At 43.2% G+C, this 26655-nt stretch overlaps 1 protein-coding gene across 1 annotated transcript in view; it reads left to right on the top strand.

Annotated features, from left to right (window-relative positions):
• fnbp1b (formin binding protein 1b) overlaps positions 1 to 23983 on the top strand; it is a 91986-nt gene extending 68003 nt beyond the window's left edge. Inside the window, 13 exon segments of the mRNA XM_070443742.1 lie at positions 1216 to 1243; positions 1496 to 1756; positions 4322 to 4510; positions 8592 to 8684; positions 11126 to 11134; positions 11826 to 11840; positions 12145 to 12180; positions 16193 to 16302; positions 16592 to 16724; positions 17062 to 17192; positions 17305 to 17477; positions 17685 to 17843; positions 19802 to 23983. Coding sequence (XP_070299843.1) covers positions 1216 to 1243; positions 1496 to 1756; positions 4322 to 4510; positions 8592 to 8684; positions 11126 to 11134; positions 11826 to 11840; positions 12145 to 12180; positions 16193 to 16302; positions 16592 to 16724; positions 17062 to 17192; positions 17305 to 17477; positions 17685 to 17843; positions 19802 to 19809 — 1345 coding nt within the window. The 3' untranslated portion in view covers positions 19810 to 23983.
• The last annotated feature ends 2672 nt before the right edge of the window (positions 23984 to 26655 follow it).

The following is a 26655-nucleotide window of genomic DNA, read 5'->3' as shown; positions in this document are numbered from 1 at the left end:
CACACACACACACACACACACACACACACACACACACACACACGATTGTGAGTTTAGTACTGTACCAAGTCACAACCATGTGGGTGCTATGTGTTGTTGATGGTATTTGCTCCTCACCAGAGTACAGGCTCTTTGTATGACTAAATTCAAAAATACTGGAGGTATGTGCCTCGCCCATCTGCCTCAAATGCTCGGTCGTAATATAACCTGGGATTACAACTGGTGTGACTCCTTTCCCTGGAGCCCTGTCACTCACTCACTCAGCCACCTGACTCACTAGGCACTGGGCTAATTTAGATCCCGTCTCCTGACACTCCAAAAGTTAATGTTTTCTGAGAGCGAGCTGGGAAAACAGCAGGGTAGCAGGAGCAATAATGAGAGAAAGTGGGGAAGCGAGAGTAAGGGAGAGAGAGAGAAGAGAGATGTGTCTACAGAGAGAGAGCGGGAGAGGGAGAGACAGGCAGGCAGTGTGGGAGAGAAAGAGATGTGGGGAGATGTGAAGGAGAGAGAGGTACAGAGATAGAGAAGGAGAGTGGAAGAGAGAGAGAGAGCGATATGGTTCGCTTTGAGAGCAAAAATTCACAATTACACTCACAATTTAACAACTGTCTTTGCCAACCTCCTGTCTTCGCCAAGCGACTCTCTCTCTCCTCTGCCTGATGGAGAATGTTGCTAAGTTAAGTATCACACTACATCATTGCAGGAGGGAGCAGCTTTTCTGGATCTGGCCAGTTTATTGTCTGCACACTCAAAGTTAACAAGCAGTTCCCTACAAAACTGGGAGAAGAGGAACTGATGCACTTAACCAGATAACAAACACCCATGTTGTTATTTTATCTCAAGTCATTGATGCACGAGTCATTGATATTGGCCAAAACAATTCGAAGCATTCAATCCAGTATGCTAAGATGGCGTACCATGTCTTAGTGCAAGCAATAGAAAATCATCCGCTTTTGATGTGTTTGTGTGTGGGTTAGAGAAGGAAGGGAGATGACTGAGCTAAGGCCTGTGCTTTTGCCTGTTCCAGGAAACAAAATAGGAATAACAGAGGCTGATGACCTCTAACMTTTGACCTTATCAGTATAGATAGGATAGAGATCCAAGACGTCGCRGCCTGCTGATTAATGAGCTGCTTCCTGACTGTCAGTCCCTGACGTCTGGTGTTTTCACCATAGCTCCCGTGTGACAGTTCCAGGTCGTTCCCCTCTTCCTCAGTTCAGGCTGTGGAGCCTCCCGACCTCCGGTCACCCTCTGCATCCATCTTGATTGAGCTGAARTAATGAACTGACAACAACAACTGGAAATAGTACAATAACAAATCAAGTCTTCCTGGTCTAGAACATTTCTGTCCTATGCTATTTCTGGACACGGTTGAGGAAAACACAATCATGTTTTAGGAATAGAAATAGAGTGAACAGAATAGTTTCTTTTAGATCAGTGTTTCAATCCTGTCTCTATCTTTTCTCCATCCGGTCATATCCAAATGTTTGTTTAGCCATACGATCTGAATTTCCCCTACTATCTCTCTCCCCACCTAACCCCACCCCACCAGGACTCGAAGCAGGTGGTGGAGTCGTATAAGTCTGGGTTCGAGCCCCCGGGGGACGTAGAATTTGAGGACTATGGGGCAGGCCAGTCCATGAAGAGGACGGTCTCTGAAACCAGCCTGTCCAACTCACGAGGAGAGGCCAAGGAACGACCCAGCGGGGGCAAGAGCAAGGGCAAACTGTGGCCTTTCATTAAGAACAAGAACAAGGTAACATACACACACACACTCTCTCACACACACATAMTCGAAGGTCAAGCCTAGATTCGGGGGGAGGTTTTGTGACCTCACTTCATTCTCCCTGTACAAGAATAAAGGACAAGAATGTGCATTGTTTTTGGCCATGCTGTCGTTAACAGGGCTTCGATAATTGTCAGAGACTTCAGGGGACATTGTTGTAGGTCTTGGTGTTACTGTGTTGTAAATAACAGTAAAATGTGACTTTAATGTTTCCTTTGGGCTGTCATTATAGTTCTGGTGGGTTGTTATTTATTGTTCTGGTAATTTTGCTTTTGCAGTGATTTTGTGATTACAGTACGTTAGTAGTGTTGTCAGTGTTATTATTTGCCACCCTTTACCCCCCCCCCCCGCTGGTTACTCACCGGTCATCATCATCATCCTCACTGTCGTTGAGCCACCAACCAACTCTTAACTTTAACGTGTTAACATAACAACAACAACCACCAACTAATGCATCCTCCATAACCGAGTCCCACCACTCCTCCCACTCCTCCCTTCCACTCCCTCTCTCTGGGCCGGACAGATTAACTCACTCCCCTGCACACTGACTTGTCTGTCCTGTAGCCTAATAACAGTCTCCTTCATTGACCCTCCTCTTACACCGGGGGGGGGGGGTCTGTCTGGAATGGCCTCTTCTCCCACAGCATGGCCCCTTGGTTCTGTATGGCTAGGCTGTCTAACACGGGGCCATTTGGGATGAGGGTCGAAGGTTKGAAGTGGCACCATTCGTACCTAATGGTGTCACTTCATGATAGAGCTAGGGTGTGTGTGTGAGCGTGTGTGGCGTGTGGGTGTGCATGTCACTCACTAGCGCCGACTCCCTGCGGTTTGAGCATGGTGTGTGTTGTTTGTTTGGTGTTCGTCCTGTTATAATGTAAGTGTGTGAGACTCTAAAGTGTAAGGGACAACTAATGACAGGGTGTTTGTCCTCACCTTTTTTGTGAGGCCACGCACATACTGTACCCTGAGAGCGTTAAGGCGTCCGGATGCTTCCCATCCAAAACAGTTTGAGCGTACATTATGATAACGTTTTGTGACGTTTTTGTTTGTTTTGGTCTTCGGCAAGGTATGTTTTTCTGCCGTTCGTGCACACAATATTTTTTCTTGAGGCAAGCCCAAGTTTGTTAGCCGAAGTCTACGCCCCTTCGCCGGTGATTGGTCAACAGTAGGGATTCTTCAATTAAGTCATTCAAGGAGAGACAACTCGTTTTCGTGCACATTTTTTCACTCGCGAAATACTGCACCAAACATCTTAGATGTAAAATTGCGCGACCAGGAGCTCCTCTGCAAAAACGTCAAAATTAATGACAGATTTCTTTCAGTTATCTTAGATTAATTCGGACTATTTTGAGAAAGTGTATACTGGCTACGGCATCCCAAGAGGGACAAACAGTACTATTGTTTTTCAAGCCAAGGTCTTAAAAGGGAGTATACGAGCACATTCGTTCAAACCAAAGCATTCTGACGCCTTTAGGGGAACAGAATGTTCTGGAAGGACACAGACACACACATACAGGGAATCAGAGAGGTGCGGGTGGCTGTYATAATCGACCTCCACGTCTTTGGCGCCCGKGGAACAGTGGGTTAACTGCCTTGCTCAGGGGCAGAACAACATATTTTTACCTTGTCAGCTCGCGGATTCRATCCAGCAACTTTCCAGTTACTGGCCCAACGCTCTAACAAGTAGGCTACCTGCACAGTGAAAACATGTGAGACTTGTATCAGAGCAGAGCCAATACGGAAGACACGTGTTAGATCCTAGCCTTTGCTATATATAGAATATATATGTCCAACTAGAACTCCTSTCTGAATTAAAAGAGCAGCAAACCATTTACTTGATTGATTTACGTTTCATTAACTTTGGTTTTAAAAGATGGGTATCCAAAGCACTTTCATGCATGTTCTCTCACTGAGTAGCAAAGCAATGTCAGTACAAATTGCAGATCTCTCTCCAGCTCCCAAAGGGCTGATAGCTCATTAATTGAGCGTCAAGTGSTTTGGGATTGCAGGAGTTAGGTTTCTGTGATTGAAATTCAGCCGCTGTCACATCTCGGAGGATATGGTGAATTTCTAGTCCAAGAGCTCGCATGTGATGACGTTTCCACACACAAAAAAAAACACTTGCTACAAAATGGAAGCTTGCATGTGCTTCCTGTAAAGCTGTCTGTTTTAAATGTGTGGCAGCTGCAGCACCTTGCAATAACACTCTATTAACACTTCTGACTCACTCTGTTTAGAAATGTTACGACCGTCGCTTGACAAGTTGTTTTTACTTCACGTTTGTTTGTCTGACAAGATTATACCACATAACAGCTGGTTACTTATGACACTGGGTTTGTTTGTGTTTGATATCTCTTTTGGTTGTCTTTGTTCCCGTTGGTTTTTTCTGTTTTTAACATTATTTGGGCCCTTATTTATCTCGTTTTGTGTTCCTCCCTCCTTCCTTTTTTGTCCTCTCGTTTTGATTCTGCCCCTTTTCCTCCTCCTCCTCCTCTTCTTCTTGTCCTCCGTCATGGCTCCCTCTCATACTGGTAGCTTATGTCCCTGTTAACGTCCCCGCACCAGCCCCCCCCTGCCCCCCCAGCCTCCAGCCCCCCCTCACCCTCTGCTGTTCCCAACGACCCCCAGTCTCCCAAGCAGAACAAGGAGCCCCTCTCCAATCGCTTCAATGAGTTCATGGCCTCCAAACCCAAAATGACTTGCCTCCGGAGCCTGAGGCGAGGGGTAAGTGTGTGTGTCGTGCTGTGAGTGTTTGTGGTTGTGTGTCTGTGAGAGTGTGGTGAGTGTGTGCGTGTGCATGCGTGCATGTGTGTGTGCTCGCCTGTCTCTGAGCTCTGTGGCGTCGCTGTATGGGGGAGGTTATATTCCAGTATATTCTTCAGGTATCTCTTAATAATCTTTAACTGGCTATCGATTAGCTCTTCGTGATTTCCCAGTATGCCAGAGATAACATCTCAACCTTACAATGAAATGTGCTGGTCCAAATCTATTTAGGACAACTCTTGTCTATCCTCCAGCCTCCTCCATACGGCGTTCTGCCTGTGTCTGTGTCTGTGTTCCGCTTCACTAGCATGCGTCCATAGTTCTGCGCTAGCGGAATCRCATATTCAGTCGTCTGTCTGTCTGCCTTTCCAGACAAAAACCCATGAACTCTCCAACCCGTTTCCTCAATCTCCACTTTGACCTCTGAATCTGCTTCACACACAATGACAGTGTCATCAGAGCTCCCTCCCAGTGACAGACATGAGTAGGTATCCTACTACGCCGTAGCTCTCCTTGGAGAGTTGCCATGATGGTGCAATGAAAGACAGCACAAGTAATACATTGCTAGGCGTAGCAATAGGGAGAGTATAAGCATCTGGATGAAGTTTTGTTCTTTAGTCAAGAATGACTTCCTCCCTTCCGCCTATCTGGGTCGAACTACAAGTCAGTAACGGTATAACGTCTTAAGGTTATGCATAAAGTCAAAAGTCCCAGTGTATTGATGAGGATGTTGTGCTGGCGCTATAGGCTGATTAAGTCACTGAGTCTGTCGGGCCGGGCCTGGCTTGCAGCAGGGATTTTTTTTTAGACGGCCCTGGGGTTCAACACACCCTCTTTATCTGCAGGCACACACACACACACGCTGCAGCTATCTGGTGTCATGTCGAGTTTCTATTCCTAAATCAGCCAGAACCATGATCCCTGTCCAGATCACCCCCATGGGGCCGACAGAGCTTCCTCTTGACGACAAGAACGTGCTAAGCTGCTCACGTGTTCCTTCCGGCCTCAACTAATAAAGTGTTTTTTTATGTTCGTAACTTTTGAAGGGCAACAGTTAGAATGCACTAGAGCCATATATTTCTCATAGCTCGACCCACAACGTATGATGTCTGTGAAAGCAAAGGAACAATAGTAGTAGTAGYAGTAAAAACAATGTTAAATTATYGAAGGTCAGGAGAAGGAGGATGTGGGGCAAATCTAGCAGGAAGTGAACATCTCCCGAACAGGAAGTGGGCTAATGGCCGTCTTCTAAACTGGCAGGCCARGGTAGTTCTATATCTGAAGCATTGTTTTCTGTTAATGTTGCAGATTCATATTAGTTCATTCCTGTATGACCTTTCTGTAACATTTRAATGAAGGGAAAGAAAGGGAAAAGGTCAGGTTTTTGTTTTGGTCGGGCAGGGCCACGTATTGAGCACGACATTGCCTATGTTTTAAGATTTATAGGGCTAAATATGAATCTCTCAACATCCTCTTCACTCCTTTTCATTATCCATATTGATGAAGTATTTCTGTTGTTTTTGTATATGTGTATATTAAYGTTGTTAAGAACACTCGTGGACATCAGTTTTGTGTTAAACTTTCTTTTCTTTTAGGGACTCATTTTAAAAGCAGTAGAGAAGTCAGTTCAAACATGAGCCGTCTGCTCTGCCCAAGCTGGAACGGGCGGCCATATTGCCTGCCCTGCTTTTAAACAGCTGCTCAGTTGCACAGCACCTCAGTGTCATAGTAATCCTCAAGGCCTCTTAAAGAAGCCCTCTATCGCTGTGGTCACGCGCATAGAGATCCTATTAAATTACTAGAGGTGCTATGTCAAACCCYTCAAAGTTCCAGAATGGTATGAAAATGGCAGCCATTCATGCGGTAAAGAGGTGAATCGAACTCGACCAAAACGATGGAAATGCCATGGTAATGCATGGGGCAAGATCCTGAATCTCCTCATTGCGTCACAGGAAAATTAACCTACATTTCGGCTATTGTTTACATGTGTATTTCATACTATGTTGAGGTAAAAATTGGAGTAAATTGCTTGTATGGATGTCAACCCCAACACATGTTCATGCCATCGTCACCAATCAACTGCATTAAAGTTGAAAACTACCACCACCGGTTTCTGTAGGGAAAGGATACCTAGTCAGTTGTACAACTGAATGCATTCAACCGAAATGTGTCTTCCGCATTTAACCCAACCCCTCTGAATCAGAGAGGTGCAGGGGGGCTGCCTTAGTCAACATCATCAGCGCCCGAGGAGCAGTTGTTATTGGGGGTTAACTGCCTTGCTCAAAGGGCAGATGGGCACATTTTCCCACCTTGCCGGCTCAGGGAATCGAACCAGCAACCTTTTGGTTACTGACCCAACATTTTTAACCGCCGGGCTACCTGCCGCTCAGGTATGCTAGCTATGCTACCAGCTTATACGAACGGGAGTTAGCATTTAAACAGTCACGTCTTCTAAACCTGAAAAGGGRCAGCTTCTAAATGTCATGCAGCGAAAACAGCCCAAAATATCAATCTAACTGAAGTAAGCACATTGTGGGCCTGTTTACAACACATCAATMCTGACGGATTTGACGAATATCCACTTTGTTAGATCAGATTTGTTGAATGTGCGCCAATCTGGCGTCCTTCTTCTTCTCCCCATTGACCTCTTTATCGCATCCATTGTGGTCAGGGAGAAATCCAAACCAGTCTAATTGGAATGAATGGCACTGATGAGATATTGTGTAAAACAATGCATTTGAAGAGTATCTGCCCAGTATGTGTGTTAGCTAGCCAGCCAGGCAGTTCAAGTGGAATGATTTGAATAATGTTTCAAGTTACCTGCCAATATAACATTCCATACTAACAATGCAGTCAACCTACAGCCATACCCAGGCTGAAATCATTTGATGATAGGACATAGACAAGTTGTAAATGCAACAAGTGCAATAGAATTATTGTCAACCTAAAATATTGTCATATAATTAGAAATACAATTGACACAGGTTTCTAAAAAATTGCCTGTATAAATAGCCTCTAAAATATATATGTAGATAGACCGTAAATGTCCCAATGTTTGTTTTCTTGGAAATCTGTGTTATAATATGATACAGTACTTGTTGCATTTACAACTTGTCTATGTCCTATCATCAAATGATTTCAGCCTGGGTATGGCTGTAGGTTGACTGCATTGTTAGTATGGAATGTTATATTGGCAGGTAACTTGAAACATTATTCAAATCATTCCACTTGAACTGCCTGGCTGGCTAGCTAACACACATACTGGGCAGATACTCTTCAAATGCATTGTTTTACACAATATCTCATCACAGCATTGGCTGACCCAACTCCCTTACCAAAATGGCTGACATTTTATACCGTCGTAASAAGATTCATGTCCGTTGTAGTATTCTAATTCCGAATTCTATGGTCACACGAACCAAGTTATTAGTCGATATCGTAGTGCAGCACTACACTGTACAGGTGCTATTAGTGAGTGAAAATATGAACACTTTAATAAACCTCAGTATTGACTGAGCAAAATATTTGTTATGAAATGTGATATCTTTGAGAGGGCCAAKGGCTTTGAGATAGCCAATGTCAGTTTTCTTTCCTTATGACAGGTTATATAACATGTGATATGAGTGTGTATTTTAATATCATGCTAGTTGTGTCTGTAGGTCGGGTTCTGGGTTCAGTCTTTGGCCAACAGCTGCACRGCAGAGGGATGCTTTACCCAGCATCCCCCAGTGGGAAGGCATGTCATTCCTCAGCACTCTGGGGCCAGCCCTCTGATCCAACGCCAGATATACAGCGAGAGAGAGAGAGAGAGTGTGTGTGTGTGTGTGTGATATAGCAAGGATAAATGATAACAGCATCATCAGAGTGAGTCAGAGAGTGTTTCTGTGAGAAAACACAGAAAGAAAGAGAGATGGATGATGTAAGTCACTGAATGAGTGAGTGTGTGTGTGTGCGGGAGAGAGAGAGAGTGAACCCATTAGCCTCATTAGTAGCCCTGTGCTAATTGATGAAGCTGTGTTGTTCTCTCTCATAACCATGGCAGCAGCCTCCTACTCGCCCTCTCTCGCTCTGTTATCACAAAGACTGGAGGACTCAGGGCATACCCACGTACGCTTTCGAGGCCAGACAATATGTCGTAAGTGTGTATGTTGGCCATTGCGTGCGTGCGTGCCTTAATTAGGAAATATGTGTTTGTGTCTCAGCCATGTGCAGCACAGACAGTAGTCTCATATCATGATGATACACTGACAGTATATATGCTACCGTTCAAAAGTTTGGGGTCACTTAGAAATGYCCTTGTTTTTGAAAGAAAAACACATTTTTTGTCCATTAAAATRACATCAAATTGATCAGAAATGCAGTGTAGACATTGTTAATGTTGTAAATGACTATTGTAGCTGGAAACGGACRATTTTGTTTTTATGGAATATCTACAYAGGCGTWCAGAGGCCCATTATCAGCAACCCATCACTCCTGTGTGTTCCAATGGCACATTGTGTTAGCTAATCCAAGTTGATCATTTTAAAAGGCTAATTGATCATTACAAAACCCTTTTGCAATTATGTTAGCACAGCTGAAAACTGTTGTGCTGATTTAAAGAAGCAATAAAACTGGCYTTCTTTAGACTAGTTGAGTATTTGGAGCATCAGTATTTGCTGTTTCGATTACAGACTCAAAATGGCCAGAAACAACTTTCTTCTGAAACGCATCAGTCTATTCTTGTTCTGAGAAATGAAGGCTATCAACTTGGATTAGCTAACACAATGTGCCATTGGAACACAGGAGTGATGGTTGCTGATAATGGGCCTCTGTACGCCTATGTAGATATTCCATAAAGAAATTGTCCGTTTCCAGCTACAATAGTCATTTACAACATTAACAATGACTACACTGCATTTCTGATCAATTTGATGTTATTTTAATGGACAAAAAATGTGCTTTTCTTTCAAAAACAAGGACAATACATAGAAATAATAATTTATTTCCAGTCAGACACAGTTGCCATTTTAGATATTTTTGTTTCCTTCTAAATGAGGCTAGTGTCTGTGACTGCCTCTCTGTATTTCACATGGCCCTTCTGCCCTGTCATAAGACCACACTATCCAAATGATCAGAACCAGGGATGACCTCATTTCCTGTCCCACATCTCAGCTTGCGGCACTTTCTGTTGCAACACCACCAACCCCAAGCCTTGGACTCCTGCTGCGGTGCACATTTTTTAGGGGTCAATTCTCAAAGTGTCACAAGCACTACCCTTAAACTAAGGAAGTGGGATTGGAGCATGGTGAATGATGGTCTCCCCACCATTTGCTSCTTCATCTTATTTTCTGGGGTTCACAACATTGGGTTGTGGTGCTCATAACACTTTTGGGGGGTATAGTCTACCCAGAATTCACCCCTCCAGCGCTTCCTTCTGTGTGCTGGCACCATAGCCTATCTGTATACCATGTACCTGTATATACCCATCTGTCTGAGATGTCTGACAAGTCACATTTTGGCCCTATACACTACACTCAGCTACAACAGATACTGGTGAACAACAGACCTCCCCTGTCTATTACACCAGCAGTTCTTAACGGAAATAGCACAGTGAGAACAATTTTCAACGTCGAGAGGTGTAGAGAGGGATAATTAGGCACGATGGGGAGGCTGATCGAAGGCCATTCTAGGTGAATGACTTGATTACAGGACCAAAGGGAGTATAGCGGGGCCTCATCATGGCCCCCGAGTGCAGCCTTTGAGCTGTTAACTGGACTACAGTTATTCACTGCAGCTGGAGCGGCCCAGTGTGTGTTAAAGTATCTCTTTCCTTTGTTTCCCCACAAACTACGTCCTCATAATAAGTCATTACAAGGATTAAAGCTGGAGCGACCCAGTGGGTGTTAAAAGTCTCTCTCCTCTCTATAACCATGGAGCTCACAATAAGCTCTAACGATCTTTAATAGAGCAATCACTATATGTGCAATTCAACCGAAGCAACCTCTTACATTATAATTTTTCCAGTTCTCATTTTTCTTCTTCCATCATTTGCCTTAATTGTCCTTTCAATCAAACAAGTATCATKAATCATGAATCTTTGATGAACCAAGTGGTTGTGGTTGTAGTTTGATCTCACTGAACTCATTGATAAAGAAGGTTGCTACTAGCTCCTGATTACTTGTGCTCATGGGCATGTATCCTGCCTGGTATAGCGTTGAATCTATGAGCAACTTCTCCCTAGCCCSAGTGCCAGTCTGTTTGTGCTTTCTTGACAACTCAGACTGGCCCAAACAAACTGGCACTCAGGCTCACCTCTCCCATGAGCGAATGTCACTGTTTGAAACATATTGTCTCTATGTGAACATGTGAACTGTCATCATGCTTTACTGTGACMCAGGTAGCCACCGCCCCCTGCTGTTAAATGCTGTCATTGTGTGTGTGTGGGGTGGGGTGGGGGGGGGTACAGGGAGAACAGAGAGGGGTGTGTTATCACCCATCCTCTGTCCTCCTGTTTTTCTGCAGTGGGTGTCTCGACTCACCTCTCTCTCTGTCTCTCCTTCTCTCACTTTGCTCGCTCTCATTCGCCGTCCTGTGCAGTCTAGACTTGTGAGTTGGCTTCCTTGTCATCACCTCAAGTCATTTTAAAACCCAACTCTTATTTTGTCATTCATCCCTGAAACCTGAMGTTGAACTTCACCAGATGAGAAAAGAGTTAACTAGAGCCATACGTTATATAGGGAGATAGATAGTCCTGAGAATGACCGGGTAWTGTCTTGGAATAGCGTCTCGCTGAGGCATTGCAGATTTCGTTTTTCATTGTAAACAGAACAAACTGTGGGAGAGTCCAAACAAACCAGCATCTGCAAAGAGCCTCAGACCTGTTGCGCCTCACGTATCTGATCTGTCGTTTTTCACAACTGCTCTCATACCTGATGGGTCTATGCATTCGCTGTTCAGTTGTGAAAGCTCTGGTTATCACCTYGGTCAAGACGAACACCTTCGAATCCAATGACCGCAGCAATCATATACAAGGCATCCAAGACTTCTACCTTCCCCTTTCCAGGTTTTAAAACACCCAATTTATTTTCCTCATATGGTGAAGTTTGACTAAGGAACTGCTTTTTCTTCTCAATATCCATGTCAACAACTGACGACATGCTGTACATGTGCATGCAGTACCAGGAGGAACCGCGATGGCCAATTGCTATGTGTTATTCTGCCGTTGTCTGACTTTTATCTGTTCTCTTTCTCTCCTGCTCCTCCTGCCGTTTCTCTCGCCTCTCTTCTACCCATGAAGCTTTCTCTCAAGCTGGTAAGCATGACCGTAACACTGCATGACCGTAGTGGCGTGAACCKTATTCTGAGCGTCGCGTGCACGTCCACCTAGTACCACAATGTGGTTGAGAATTCTGTGTGACCGCTGTTTCTGTTTGTTAGCGTTTGGTTCCTTTTCGTCCGGTGTCTTTTATTTATTTAGTCATTTTGTTGTGACATGAGGATGTATTTTGCAGATGCAGACCCTTGTTGTTGTCTCATAATTGTTGTTTTTGTGTGTATTTGTGTGTGTTATTTTTTGTTTGTTGTGTCTCTCCCCACTGCCTGTGTGCTCTGTGCAGATCACACTCAATTCCCACGTCCGGAATCTTATTGAGGTGATCAGAATTACAGTTAATGTTTTGTTTGTCCGCCAGACCTGGGTTTTCGAATACTATTTGAAATCGTTGAAATCATTTTCTTTTCATTTCATCGCAACAGACAAGCTCAGTCAAGTACTGGAAAGGATTTCAAGTAGTATTTGAACTTAGGTCTGTCTGTCTGTCGGCTAGTTCCATCCCCTTTGATTTGTCCTCATACCCGTTAGAAGCCAAGACGGATGATTCCGATAGATACATCATAATCATAGCTGATATCAAAGATATAGGGTAGATACTGTAAAATCAAAGATGTGATACATGCTGATTTTGATAAATAGTCATTTAACAGTGTTCTTAGTATGCACTGTGCAAGCCTCTAAAGATGATGTTTCTCAGCATTAGCTGCCAAGCTCAGAGTGGTTCTGATGTAGAAATTAATGGCCCAAAAAGAGCTAAACTAAAACGGCCAGACGATGCCGAGCCTTCCAGGAATACCAAGTATTTTCCACTGGAATGCAGAACAGATGGGAACAAATGAAATTGAGCTTTTTGTGTCTCAGTCAGGTAGAAACTCAGAGATCCTATTACATTACTAGAGGGGCTATGTCATAAACCCTCAACGTTCCAGAATGGGGTGAAAAATGGCATCCATATTGGTCAGAGAGAAATAATCAAAACCGGTCTTATTGGAACGAATGGCAGGAGAGGCATAATCCTGGAAAATGAAAGTAAGGCATATATCAGTAATTGTGTACTAGAATTATTATCAACCTAAAATATTGTCGTATAATTATAAATACAGTTTATACAGGTTTTATACCAATTGTGTGTATAAAATATATGTCAACAGGCCATAAATGTCTGGATTTTGGTTTTCTTGGAAATCTGTGAGTGCTGTTATATGATACAATATCAATACTTGATGCATTTACAACTTGTCAAAGTCTTATCACTGACTTCAGCCAGTGTACTGTATTGGCTGTGGGTTGACCGYATTGTTAGAATGGGATGTTAATGGAATGTTAATTTGGAAACATTTATGGAATCCTTCMTCTCAAAGATCAATTCTTGWAAGTGCATTATTTTACACAATATCTTATCACAGCACTGGCAAACCATGGTTGACCAACTCCTTGACCACCATAAGAAGGTTCATGTCCATTCTAATATTCAAATTCCTAATTCTATGTAGAAACTAACCTCTTCCCCAGGCTCAATTGCTGCAGAGAGAGAGTTGGTGGTGGATGAGATTAGGTAGAAACTTATTTCAAGTTCCATCTATGGCAGTACTCAAGTCCTCTGCATCAGACATTGAGCCCTGCGGGGAATTTTGATTTGATAAATCATAAACTACACAATCAACTGCCTTGAAATAATTGTTGTAGATCTCCTTAGTCAACCACAATAACATAAGCCACATGATAATCATTAGGTCATAACTTTGTGTGTAGTAATAATCATTGAGTGGTCAACATTGACAAATGCATGTCAAACAAGTCCTTTGGCAAGAGATTAGAMATGATCAAGATCAGTTACCAGTGATTAAATGTAATCAAGGAGATATACAAATGTATATCTGAGTGTGAAATGTATGTTGAACAGGTAAGTTACTGGGTAAAGATACACAACATGACCAAAAGTATGTGGACACCTACTTGTCGAACATCTCATTCCAAAGTCAATGGCATTAATATGGAGTTGGTCCCCCCCTTTGCTGCTATAACAGCCTCCACTCTTCTGGGAAGGSTTTCCACTAGATGTTRGAACATTGCTGCRGGGACTTGCTTCCATTCAGCCACAAGAGCATTAGTGAGGTCGGGCATTGATGTTGGGCGATTAAGCCTGGCTCGCAGTCAGCGTTTCAATTCATCCCAAAGGTGTTCGATGGGGTTKAGGTCAAGGCTTTGTGCAGGCAGTCAAGTTCTTCCACACCGATCTTGACAAACCATTTCTGWATGGAACTTGCTTTGTGTACGGGGGCATTCCTCAAACTTTTGCCACAAAGTTGGAAGCACAGAATCATCTAGAATGTCATTGTATGCTGTAGCATTAAGATTTGCCTTCACTGGAACCAAGGGGCCTAGYCCGAACTATGAAAAACAGCCCCAGAGCATTATTCCTCCTCACCAAACTTTACAGTTGGCACTATGCATTGGGGCAGGTAGCATTCTCCTGGCATCCGCCAAACCCAGATGGTGAAGCGTGATTCATCACTCCAGAGAACGTGTTTCCACTGCTCCAGAGTCCAATGGCGGCTAGCTTTACCACTCCAGCCGACGCTTGGCATTAGGTTTGTGTGCGGCTGCAACAGTTCTTGTGCTGACATTGCCTCCAGAGGCAGTTTGGAACTCAGGAATGAGTGTTGCAACCGAGGACAGACGATTTTACGGGCTACGCGCTTCAGCACTCGGCGGTCCCGTTCTGTGGGCTTGTGTGGCCTACCACTTCGCAGCTGAGCYGTTCTTGCTCCTTGACGTTTCCACTTCACAATAACAGAACTTACAGACGACTGGGGCAGCTCTAGCRGGGCAGACATTTGACGAACTGACTTGTTGGAAAGGTGGCATCCTAAGACGGTGCCACGTTGACAGTCACTGAGCTCTTCRGTAAGGCCATTCTACTGCCAATGTTTGTCTATGGAGATTGCATGGCTGTGTGCTCAATTTTATACACCTGTCAGCAACGGGTGTGGCTGAAATAACCGAATCCACTAATTTGAAGGGGTGTCCACATACTTTTGTATATATTGTGTATCACCTGTATAGCACCTTGTCTCATGAAAGAATTATCACCTGTGTGGAGTATTTTGTTTTTACATCAATCAACAGCAAGCAGGGTGTCCTTTATTCTAGTGATCAACCATTTGTATAAATCATGTAAGTATGAATTTGAGCATGAACCAGACCATGTTGCATGTTATCTGGTTGGTAAGTGTTGCACGCAGTGCAGCTAGATGAGGTAAGGAAGGTCATCGCCATGGTAGCCTGGCCTGCTGCTGTGTTTATATTGGCTTTCTCACCAGTAGACCCCAGTGACCTCTGACCCTTGACCCCTGGTGAAGTAGGACATTGACCTTTGTCCCTTTTTATGTGACACGTATTGTTGTCTGAGCCTTAACATATCCAGTCCAAGCACATGATCAGATAAATACCATGAATACTATGGCTAGTCAAAGAAGCCAATCTGAAAGCAATATATCAAAATGTGAGGAAAGCAACAATGAATCCCATTTTAATTGCTAACAATACAATGACAGTTCATTTATGTATAATTATCCATTGTATTGTATTGCTGTACAGTGATTTGTAACACAATAATTACCTAAGGGTATGTAAGAAATCTAACCAAATAGTACCACCAAGTGGTGTATCTCTGAACTGCAGTACATACAGGACATATACAGGCAGCTTCCTTTGGAAAGTGGAGCAGGCCCAATTGAACACAGAAAACAGAGAGAATGACTCACCATCATCAGAGATGATCGATATTTATTCTATCCAGGAAGCTCCTTCATTAGGAAATGCAATCCTGTCTGCCCTTAAATGGCCCCACCGTTTCCATTTCAGAAACACTACCTCCTTTTACGCTTCTCTCTTGACAGTTATGGGGATACTGAAATATGAACACCGAAATGTGATTTGACTGGATTTGAAGTAATGGGATACACCCTAATATATTTTTAGGTTTGGGACTGAATAGGTGAAAGGTGGTTGAATGGCTCACAAGTACGGTAGAGGCTAGAGCTGCAGTATCTAATTCAGACACACAACCCTCAACGGTGGGAAATTAATTAATCCCAATGGCTTTACTGTAAGAGGAGGGGGGGGGAGGGTACTGCACCTGAAGGATTCTGGTGTTACATAGAGATACTGAACATCTGAGAGGGGTGTTAGAATATGTTATACTGTATATTCATCCGTTTAGAGACATGATGTAGAATGCTCCTGAAACTCACTTCATCTACAACTTTTCTTCCTCTCTTCCACTATCTCTCTCTTTTTTAAATTTTGAATGTATCTCTCTCCATAAGGGCTCTGGACCAGAGGACTTCAGCCACCTGCCCCCAGAGCAGAGGAGAAAGAAGCTTCAGGCCAAGATAGACGACTTAAACAAGGACATCCAGAAAGAGATGGACCAGAAGTAAGTGTGTGTGTGTGTGTGTGTGTGTGTGTGTGTGTGTGTCTGTATCTGCAACGTAAGCCTCAGCCATATTTGTATGGAAATTATGTCTTAACTCCTCCCTAAAAGCTCCACCAAGTCCTTACTGTCAGCCTTTTTATGGACCAAAATTTGCCTAGTAAAACTTATAGATACTCGGGTAGATTTAGGGGAAATGTGGTTGGCTTGGTCAGCTTTAGACTGGGCTATCTATTTGTCAGGAGTATGTCTCGAGTATTCATGTGTCACTCTCTCTTCCTCTGGCCGTCAGAGATGCCCTAACTAAGATGAAGGGGGTGTATGAGAAGAACCCTCAGATGGGTGACCCTGCCAGTGTGGACCCCCGYCTAGTAGAGATAGCAATGAACATCGAGAAACTGCAGTACGAGGTGCAGAAATTCGAGGTGAGTCATGAAAAACCCCTCTCGACCTATCCCAGACAGGAATGTACTGTATTTCTAGATGCTGGACGGACTCAGTGTTGTTAGTAGCATAGTTATCTTGTTTGGCTTTCCTAAGACAGTACCTCATTATTAGATCAAACAGTAGAGTGCTCCTGAGTCCTGACTTCTCTTCCTTATTTGGATATGATGCACTGCCTTGGAGGCCGCTATTTGTTCTGGCTTTGTGTAAGTGAAAGGAGCCTTAGTAACAAGGCTATATCTGACTCTGGACTGCACTACTCTAGCAAATCTCATCTCACAATCCTAACGTATGCGTGTGTGTGCGCGCGTGTACCAGGGATGGCTAGCTGAGGTGGAGGGGAGGTTACCATCGAAGAGCGATCCTCCCAGGCGACAGAGTGGTCTGTACGAGACGCAGAACAGCAACAGCAGCACGGTTGCCAACAACTGTGCACAGGACAGAGAGAGGTACAGTAAACACACACACTCACTCCATTACTCAACACTTTGTGGTTTGTTACTGTACTGTTGTGTTGTGAGGTTGCTATAGTTACCGTGTGTGTGTGTGTTGGTCCTTGAGCAGCCCGGATGGCAGTTACACAGAGGAGCAGAGTTCAGAGACTCAGGACAAGGTGGCCATAGCCAACACTCCAGAGTTTGATGATGAGTTTGACGATGGGGATGAGGAGACGCTGCCCACCATCGGCACCTGTAAAGCCATCTACCAATTTGAAGGTAATACACCTTTAACAGGTAATACGCCAATCGGAGACAACAACAAGGGTAATGTGGGCTGGAACATCTATTTGACTATTTGAGAGATATGCAACAATAACACTCGTCCACCTTGTTTTGACACTATACTGGCTTTCTTTCTCTCTTCCTTTTCTCTTCCCCCCTCTCCTTCTCACTTTCTCTCTTTCTTATTCCATCTCTTTTCCTCCTCCCCCCCTCCACTAGGTCATAATGAGGGGACTATATCAGTGACGGAGGGAGAGCTGTTGTATGTGATAGAGGAGGATAAAGGTGACGGCTGGACACGTGTCCGCAGGAACGAAGAGGAGGAAGGCTACGTGCCCACATCTTATGTCGAGGTCTCTTTGGAAACGACCGGCAAAGGTGCTATGACATACATTTAACTGAAGGGGTTTTCTTTTGGGGCCGAGGGCATTTTTTTCATTTTCAGGGGGTGGGGGGGGGGCTCGGGGAGTCGAGTACACTCCTTCCACTCTGAATGATGGACCAACCAGAAGTCTCCATGTGCCTCTGTCATGATTACCATGTAGCTGAGACCGGCCCCATGCACTGTGGTGTTGTATGTGATGGGTATCTCGATGTATTTGGGAGACAGGATAGTTTTAAAAGAGGTATTGGTTGTTTTTGGTGTAGGGCGAAGTTATCCCTAGACACTGATCTTGGGTCGGTTTCACATTTCCCACAATAATGGTTAAGGTCATGATTGGGGGTGGGGAAGCTGATCCTAGATCTGTACCAAGGGGAAACTTGACCCCGGAGCGTTTGGTTTCCCACTGGTTCTGAGAGAATTCTCTCCTCGTTTCCTCTTGTTTGCCAGGAGAACTGTCTGTCGTTACTTCCAGTCAACTCAATGGGAATCAGGGCCGGTTGTAAGGACGATTTCAATGAGTGCTTTTTTGTTCTTGATATGCATGCAGTCATATTTCCCCCAAGATGTTCTTATCACCTGACAAAGGTATATTTTATCATATAGCAACTGGCCTCAAAGGTAGATCAGGATGAAAACAAAAAGGCAAAATGTAAGTGTGTGTGTATGTTCGACTACATATGTTTATGGTCTTAACCACTGAATCATATTCCCACAGAGGCCAGTATCGAGGTGATATTTGCAGAGAATAAAATAATATAATACACTTTTTTTTTGGTTAAACCACAGGATCGTGTGTGGGAAAAAAACTGCTTGCTGTCCCCAGTAGTAAAGCATGCTAGGTTGTACAATGTAGAAATATGCAAATTATTATTTGATTCTGCTGTAAAAAAAAAAAAAAAAAAAAAAAAAAAACATATGCAATCATATTTTTTTGTTGTACTGTGACAAATGAATGTACCGAATCACAACGCTTCACCCCTATACATAGGACTGCATTCTGTAGCTCAGGAGGCTATTAGCGCTCAGTGAATATCAACTCCTCTATCCTGGATTGTCTCACTCCTCTACTGTTAAGATGCACCAATGTCACAGACTAAAAGGTCCAAGGAAGGGGCTATTTCTTTTTCTGGGCCTTTATTTTCCAGAACGCTTGTAGAGGAATTCAGGATTGAGAATGAGCTGTATGTACCATTATTCTCGGTGAGAACGTTGTGAGAAGGGAATTTTTGTYGTGTGGCTGATTGTAACATTGGTGCTTGGTTGCCAGATCATGCATGGGTTTTAATTAGCACCTCGGTGCAGATGAGTCCATTTGAGAAGCATGGTMTGTGCTACAGTATGGTGTTGAAACTGTTTTATGCCTCTAAAATATCCAGCCATTTCTCTTTTGAAGATTACTGAATTGTGCAAACATAGGCCCAAAAGGCATCTCGGAAGAGACTCCAACTTTGTTGTCAAATCTCAAAAAGCTCAACAAATACGCTTCCACAACTCTTTCTCCTATAGCGGTGAAAGTAATCCCGTCTCTGACAGTGCTATTAACACAACCATTTCATCCCCCTGCTAAACGGGGGTCCAAATGAAATGTGAGGCATGTTATGTTGGTAGTCATTTTCTCTCTTGTTTTTTTTAAAGTTTTTTTTTACATAACATGTTTTGGTGCATGTTTGACATTGTTACCAGCTTAAGTGTCTCTTTTTGTTTTTGGAAATGATAGATTCACACACCAGGCTAACATTTAGAAACGGTATCATAAAAAATATGACTTTTAAGGTACAGCAACTGATATTAACGCCAGAGAACAATATTATTTCCTTTCAAAGGCAATTGCAAAGAATAGCTCTTCTTCCACCTCATTTAGTATGTGAACAACATTTTATTTCCCTGAGATCTCACTCTAACGTGTTCTTTTTTCATTTTTTGTTTGTTTTTTTTTTCTTTCAAATTGCAGATTCCTAAAAGTGTGAGAGGCTGGCTCAGAAATGGCAGGGCAAGCAGCCTCGGAGACARAGCAACCACATTCACGTTCCTTTTATTGTCATAGAGTCAGAAAGAGAGAGAGACATGACCGAGACAAAAACGGGAGACCGATTAGGATGTATCTCAATATCCAACCCGATACATACGTAGATTTCTCTTCTTTTGCAACAGTTTCTGACCAGAAGCAACAATAATAAGCATCCCAATTTTGCACCCATAAATCTTTTAATAGTCCATTACACATTTATAATTTTGCTTCCGTTGTCCCTGCAAAGCTTTGCTTCTCGATGTACTAACTCAGCTTCCGCTACGCGGCGTTATCATGGCGGCTGTTAGCTCTCTCGCCTCAAATCCCAACCCGCTACCATGCCGCCCCTCCCCAACCCCCTTCCTAAAGCACGGCAGGGTGTGGTCAGAGACAAGACCAGCTCCCCCTCATGGAAGGGGGGAAGAAGCAACACAATCTCCCCCCACACCCACACCCCACCCATACCATCTCACCTGACCAGACCATCAGACAGGAAGGCTGGACAGGAAGCCAAACCGTGTCCCTCCAGTCCACCCTAGCATCCAAACCAATCAGGTGGATACAGTTGCAGTATCTCTCTCTCTCACTCACTCATTGACTCAGAGCCATCATCACAGAAGGAACCGTCCAGATTCAGCATCACTTGGAGRGCCGTGGAGTTCCCATGGAAACAACGCAGTCATTCCACTCTCAGACCGCAGCTCCATATTTTGCAGGTTTCAAATGGACTAAAACATGGACCGATTGGTCATCTTACTGTATGCGTGTATGAAAAAGCTTCATTTATAGTGTGTGTCTTCTGTGGTGTCTGTCAGTATCATGTACATCCTCCATACGTGACTGGGGAGTGGACAGGACTAGGAGCTCCAGGACCGAGAGGGGTTGGGGTGGGAAAGGGGACAGGTTCACTTTACTTCATTACTTCACCTCACCTGCACTCTCTCCCTACCATACCATCATGTGTTGTTACTGGCATCCCATCCAGTGGTGGAAAAAGTATCCAATTGTCATACTTGAGTAAAAGTAAAGATACCTTAATAGAAAATTACTAAATTCAAAGTTAAAGTCACCCAGTAAAATACTACTTGAGTAAAAGTATAAAAGTATTTGGTTTTAAATATACTTAAGTATCAAAAGTAAATGTCATTGCTAAAATATACTTAAGTATCAAAAGTAAAAGTACAAATTATTTCACATTCCTTATATTAAGCAAACTAGGAGGCACTATTTTCTTGTTTTTGTAAWTAACAGATAGCCAGGGGCACACTCCAACACTCCAACAAATATCAAACGAAGCATTCGTGTTTAATGAGTCCGCCAGATCAGAGGCAGTAGGGATGACCAGRGACGGTCTCTTGATAAGTGAGTGAATTGCAACATTTCCCTGTCCTGCTAAGTATTCAAAATGTAACGAGTACTTTTGGGTGTCAGGAAAAATGTATGRAGTAAAAAGTACATTCTTTTCTTCAGGAATGTAGTGAAGTCAAAGTAAAAGTTGCCCAAAATATGAATAGTAAAGTAAAATACAGATACCCCMAAAAATGACTTAAGTAGTACTTCAAAATATTTTTACTTAAGTGCTTTACACCACTGATCCCGTCTGCTCCTCTCTCTGGCCACACCCCTCCCCTCCTCAAACCCCTTCACCACAGGTGGCAGACGCTGGTCATTGGCTGCGTTGATGGCCATGTCACAGCTTAGGATGGGGCTTCTCTCGGACAGTGCGTGCAGTATGCATGCATGCCTTGTCTCCGCTTTGACTCGCCACCCTGCCGCTCGCCTCCGGGGGGGGGGGGTTTGCCCATGTCGCTTTTTATTTCAGATAACTCACATTGCCTGTTACACTTCTTAACCTGTTTGTCACCTTTTGGGTTCTGTGCCTGGGGATCCTCTACTAGCGCTTCCTTATTTWGTTTTGTTGCTGTTTGACTGTTCGTCGTCTCTGAAAGCACGCTCACCTACCGGTGTTTTTTTAACAGTGAGTGTGTGCTCTCCCTCACAGTAACTCCTCTTGCTCAAAATCTCAGCTAAGAAAGTTTTGGATTCCGAAACTTCTGTTTCTGAATGATTTTATGCATACAGTACACGGTTATAAAATGTAATTTGTCAATTTGTTATACTGTATGTAATGTTGTTGGCTGACATTGTACTTGTTTGAGAAGTTTGTCGAAGGCAAGTGGTCGTTAGCTTCCACTAGCCTCATCCTGTGGATACATACCGTGCTGTTTAACGTCTCCACTGTATATCCTACCCAACAGACAGAATGACCCCGGAAGAGAACTTGAGGATTAGTTACATTTCCCATGTAATTTGCATGGTCCACTTACTACTGTATATGGAAGTATTGTAATACTGTGATCCACACACACACTTTCTTTCCCACAAGGTTGTGTGTGACTAAATATGAGACGAGACAGACTTCATTTTGGGCCTTAACTAGTTTAATCCATAGACTTAGTTAGACATCGCATCATTGTATCTGTCCCATTATGGCGTCTGTGAGGGCATGGGCAGCCCATTGAGGCCATCTCCATTTTGAAGTAGTCAATTTTCTTCTACTACGAGTTGGCAAACAAACTGAAAGGGTGCATATTGCCAGCTGGAGTGTGTATGTACAGGTTTAAAGCCAAGGTTGGCGATTTACTGCCACCTGCAGTTATGGAATGTTTGCTCATGAGTATACCTCATTGGCTGATCCCTCCTGGTGACCTGGATGGAATTATGTGATCCTTCCWTAACCCATAGGAAGTCCCACCCAGTTGACTACTTCAAAATGGTGAAAGTCCTCAATGGCACTGCCCATGATAAAATGGGCTTTAAGGCACTAAAGTCCTCTATCTCTCTCTATGGATTTGTCCTCCCACTTAGTGTAAAGACAGATGTCATTCTATTATCTGTGGTATGTTGAATAGGTCAAGACATCTCTTGTTTTTTTTATAAAGGTTTGGGGGGGGGGTTATTATTTTGTATGTGGTGGTCGAGGTAGATTACCCATAACATCTACAGAGATGATGATGATGTCCACTGTTTCCCCCTCTCAAAGGCACATACATTTTACATGTTTTATTTTGTTCATTTTATTTGTCATAATTTTTTACCAATTTTGGGTCGAAGAGATTTTAGCTTTTTATTTTGTAGCTAGTTGTTTCTTTAGCTGGAAAACTGTTGCACCTGAATTACAAACCACCTATGATGATGAAACCAGTTCTCTGATCTGCCTGAAGTCACTGCAGATGAAGTAATGAATAACAAATATTTGTTTTGTCTAATGAAACAGTTAGTAATGGCACCCTATTCCCTATTTAGTGCACTACTTTGACCAGGCTCAAGAGTGTCTTGAAACTTTTTTTTTTATTACAATATTACTACTCAAGTAACATTTCAAAGAGCAGCAACTGAAATTGTATCAATGCAAACCATGTATATTATCATTAGAACAACACACGAACAGTGATCCAATCATCATTTGGAGTCCCAGTTACTTGTCATAATATAAAAGCGGCGCAAATCTAGAAGTTCTTTGGCCCGAGACTCAGGTCAGGTCAAAGTCTCCTTTTGCTATTCCCATCCGTCCATCTCTTATTTTGATTATTGTAGATATTGATTTGGCAGTTGTTTTGTTTGTGAGAAGTGAAAAGACAAAACTGGTTTCCCATGCAGACCATCAGAAGGTGCATATCTAGAGTGCGCTGACAGACATATAGACCCACTCAGAAGCGAGCCAGTATAGAGGGGAATCTGCTTATCTCCTCTCCTGCTAATGCTGGATTCAGATCATCCTAGACCTTCAGCCTGGCCCCAGCGCACCTGTACAGAAGAAATGGCTTGTTGGAATTTAGAGAGAATATATATAAATATATAAATAAATATTGATTCAACTAAGACAAAAAAAGGAAATAAACAGTCTATTTTTAAGGTTTTAACGATTTAAAAGGACCTACCGTTACTTCTTCTCTCTCGCTTTGCTAAGACTTTGTTTTATTGTTTTTGTTTTGTAAAGTCTGCCAAATGGTGTGTTTCGCACTTTTTTTCTGTTTGTGTTCCATTTGGTATATGCTTGCGTTTCGGAGCACTGAATTCTTTGTATTGTGTAAACTGTGCCAATTAAATACATGTTGAAAATAACTAGTCTTCGCTGTGGTCCGGAGAACAACACTGCCACATTGTGCAAGGACAATTTGAGGGGGGAAATTCCATTATCCATCATTTTTGGAACTTCTGATGCTCTCCAAGTCTAAGACTGGCATTCGTTCTGCTGTCAAATAGCCCCACAAATACTCCTCTTTCCATCATGTTTGGAAATGCTGATGGTCCCTGACTGTCTACCTTTTGTTTCAGTGATTATTAGCAGGCTAATGTTGACACTTTTTGTCATTTCTGCCCAGTTTAGTAGTTTAGTCATTCAAGTAGGTTTTTCCCAAGAACAAACAACYTGGGTTATAGGTTAAAATGGAATAAACTTGACTAGAACTGAATACAATTGTGACAATACCAGGTGAATCACCAGAGAATGGGGAGGGTGTTAGCATACCTGAGCGAGGTCCAGTATAACCACAGGTTGCACAAGTCCACCATCCACCACAGACACCTGGTTAAACTCAAGTCACACACTGTCCACTGGGGGAGAACGGGGAAGGTGGGAAAGGCGAGGAATGTGTTGGTCAGGTGAAAAGTGAAACTATTGACAGTGAAATCGTCAGATGCCTGTCGTATTACTTGCCTGATATCACCTGTTGTAGTGAAACCATCTGAAAAAACAGAACCCTACCAGTGAGAAAGATTAGAGAACCAAAACATGCAGTATAAAGACTTGCGTACAATCAAATGTATTTATAAAGCCCTTTTACATCAGTTGTCGGGCACACTTTCAAATACTTGCGTATCAGTGAAGATCAACATGAGAGAAAGAGGAGATGACAACAATGTTGCACAAACAGAGCATCCATACACCTATTACATGAAGTAGCAGCTGTTCAGAGCGAGAATAAAACAAGACTACAAGCAAGAAACAGATAGAGACGGGGAGAGAGTTGAAAGAGTCGCTGTTCAGGCCTCTGACTGTACCTCCACCTCCCAGCGGTCTAAGCACAGGCCCCAGCCTCTCCAGGGTGAAGTAGGGATGGTTGGACAACTTAGGGTTGGAGAGGCTCTGTCTTGGGGCTTGTCTAAACATCAGACTGTTATCATGGTTACTCCATGGATTTTCTGTCTGACCGAAGTCGCACMTAGAAAAGACAGTCTCTACAAGCCAGAATGTTGAATAAAATGATATTTACACTTACTTTACCGGTTGTACATGCTGCTGGTCCTTTTGGCGGTAAGAGTTGGAGATATCCACAGGAAAGTGTTGCTAGGTTCTGTCGCTTGGATTTTCATTCTCTTGGCCCATTGAACATGATGCACAATATGTAAACAATAGTAGAATGTAACCAAATGTAGTATGAGGCGTTATATTTGAGGCGTTACACGTGTCTGTTATGAGGAGTTGTAGTGTCTTCCAATAATCACTCTATTGCGGCATTCTAGACCTCTGCTGAATCTGGTAATGACTGGTGTGGCTGTTGAACAAGTTGAGGCAACTAAATTACTTGGTGTTACCTTAGATTGTAAACTGTCATGGTCAAAACATATAGATTCAATGGTTGTAAAGATTTGGGAGAGGTCTGCTTTTTTGACACCACACTCCAAAAAGCAAGTTCTGCAGGCTCTAGTCTTGTCTTATCTTGATTATTGTCCAGCCGTGTGGTTGAGAGCTGCAAGGAAAGACCTAGTTAAGCTGCAGCTGGCACAGAACAGAGCGGCACGTCTTGCTCTTCATTGTAGTCAGAGGGCTTTTATACAGTTGAAGTCGGAAGTTTACATACACCTTAGCCAAATATATTTAAACTCAGTTTTTCACAATTCCTGACATTTATTCAGAGTAAAAAGTCCCTGTCTTAGGTCAGTTAGGATCACCACTTTATTTTAAGAATGTGAAATGTCAGAATAATAGTAGAGAGAACGATTTATTTCAGCTTTTATTTATTTCATCACGTTCCCAGTGGGTCAGAAGTTTACATACACTCAATTATTATTTGGTAGCATTGCCTTTAAGTTGTTTAACTTGGGTCAAACGTTTTGGGTAGCCTTCCACAAGCGTCCCACAATACATTGGGTGAATTTTGGCCCATTCCTCCTGACAGAGCTGGTGTAACTGAGTCAGGTTTTTAGGCCTCTTTGCTCACACACACACTTTTTCAGTTCTGCCCACAAATTTCTATAGGTTTGAGGTCAGGGCTTTGTGATGGCCACTCCAATACCTTGACTTTGTTGTCCTTATTAAGCCATTTTGCTACAACTTTGCTACAACTTTGCTATGCTTGGTGTCATTGTCCATTTGGAAGACCCATTTGCGACCAAGCTTTAACTTCCTGACTGATGTCTTGAGATGTTGCGTCAATACATCCACATAATTTTCCTCCCTCGTGATGCCATCTATTTTGTGATGTGCACCAGTCCCTCCTGCAGCAAAGCACCCCCACAACATGATGCTGCCACCCCCGTCCTTCACGGTTGGGATGGTGTTATTCGGCTTGCAAGCCTCCCACCTTTTTCCTCCAAACATAACGATGGTCATTATGGCCTAACAGTTCTATTTTTGTTTCATCAGACCAGATGATATTTCTCCAAAAAGTACAATCTTTGTCCCCATGTGCAGTTGCAAACCGTAGTCTGGCTTTTTTATGTCTGTAAACAATTGTTGGAAAAATGACTTGTGTCATGCACAAAGTAGACGTCCTAACCGACTTGCCAAAACT

This window comes from Salvelinus sp. IW2-2015, linkage group LG5 (genome assembly GCF_002910315.2).
Source record: "Salvelinus sp. IW2-2015 linkage group LG5, ASM291031v2, whole genome shotgun sequence".
Classification (NCBI taxonomy): domain Eukaryota; kingdom Metazoa; phylum Chordata; class Actinopteri; order Salmoniformes; family Salmonidae; genus Salvelinus; species Salvelinus sp. IW2-2015.
Note: the sequence above shows the minus strand (reverse complement) of the source record. Positions and strands in the feature narration are given on the sequence as shown.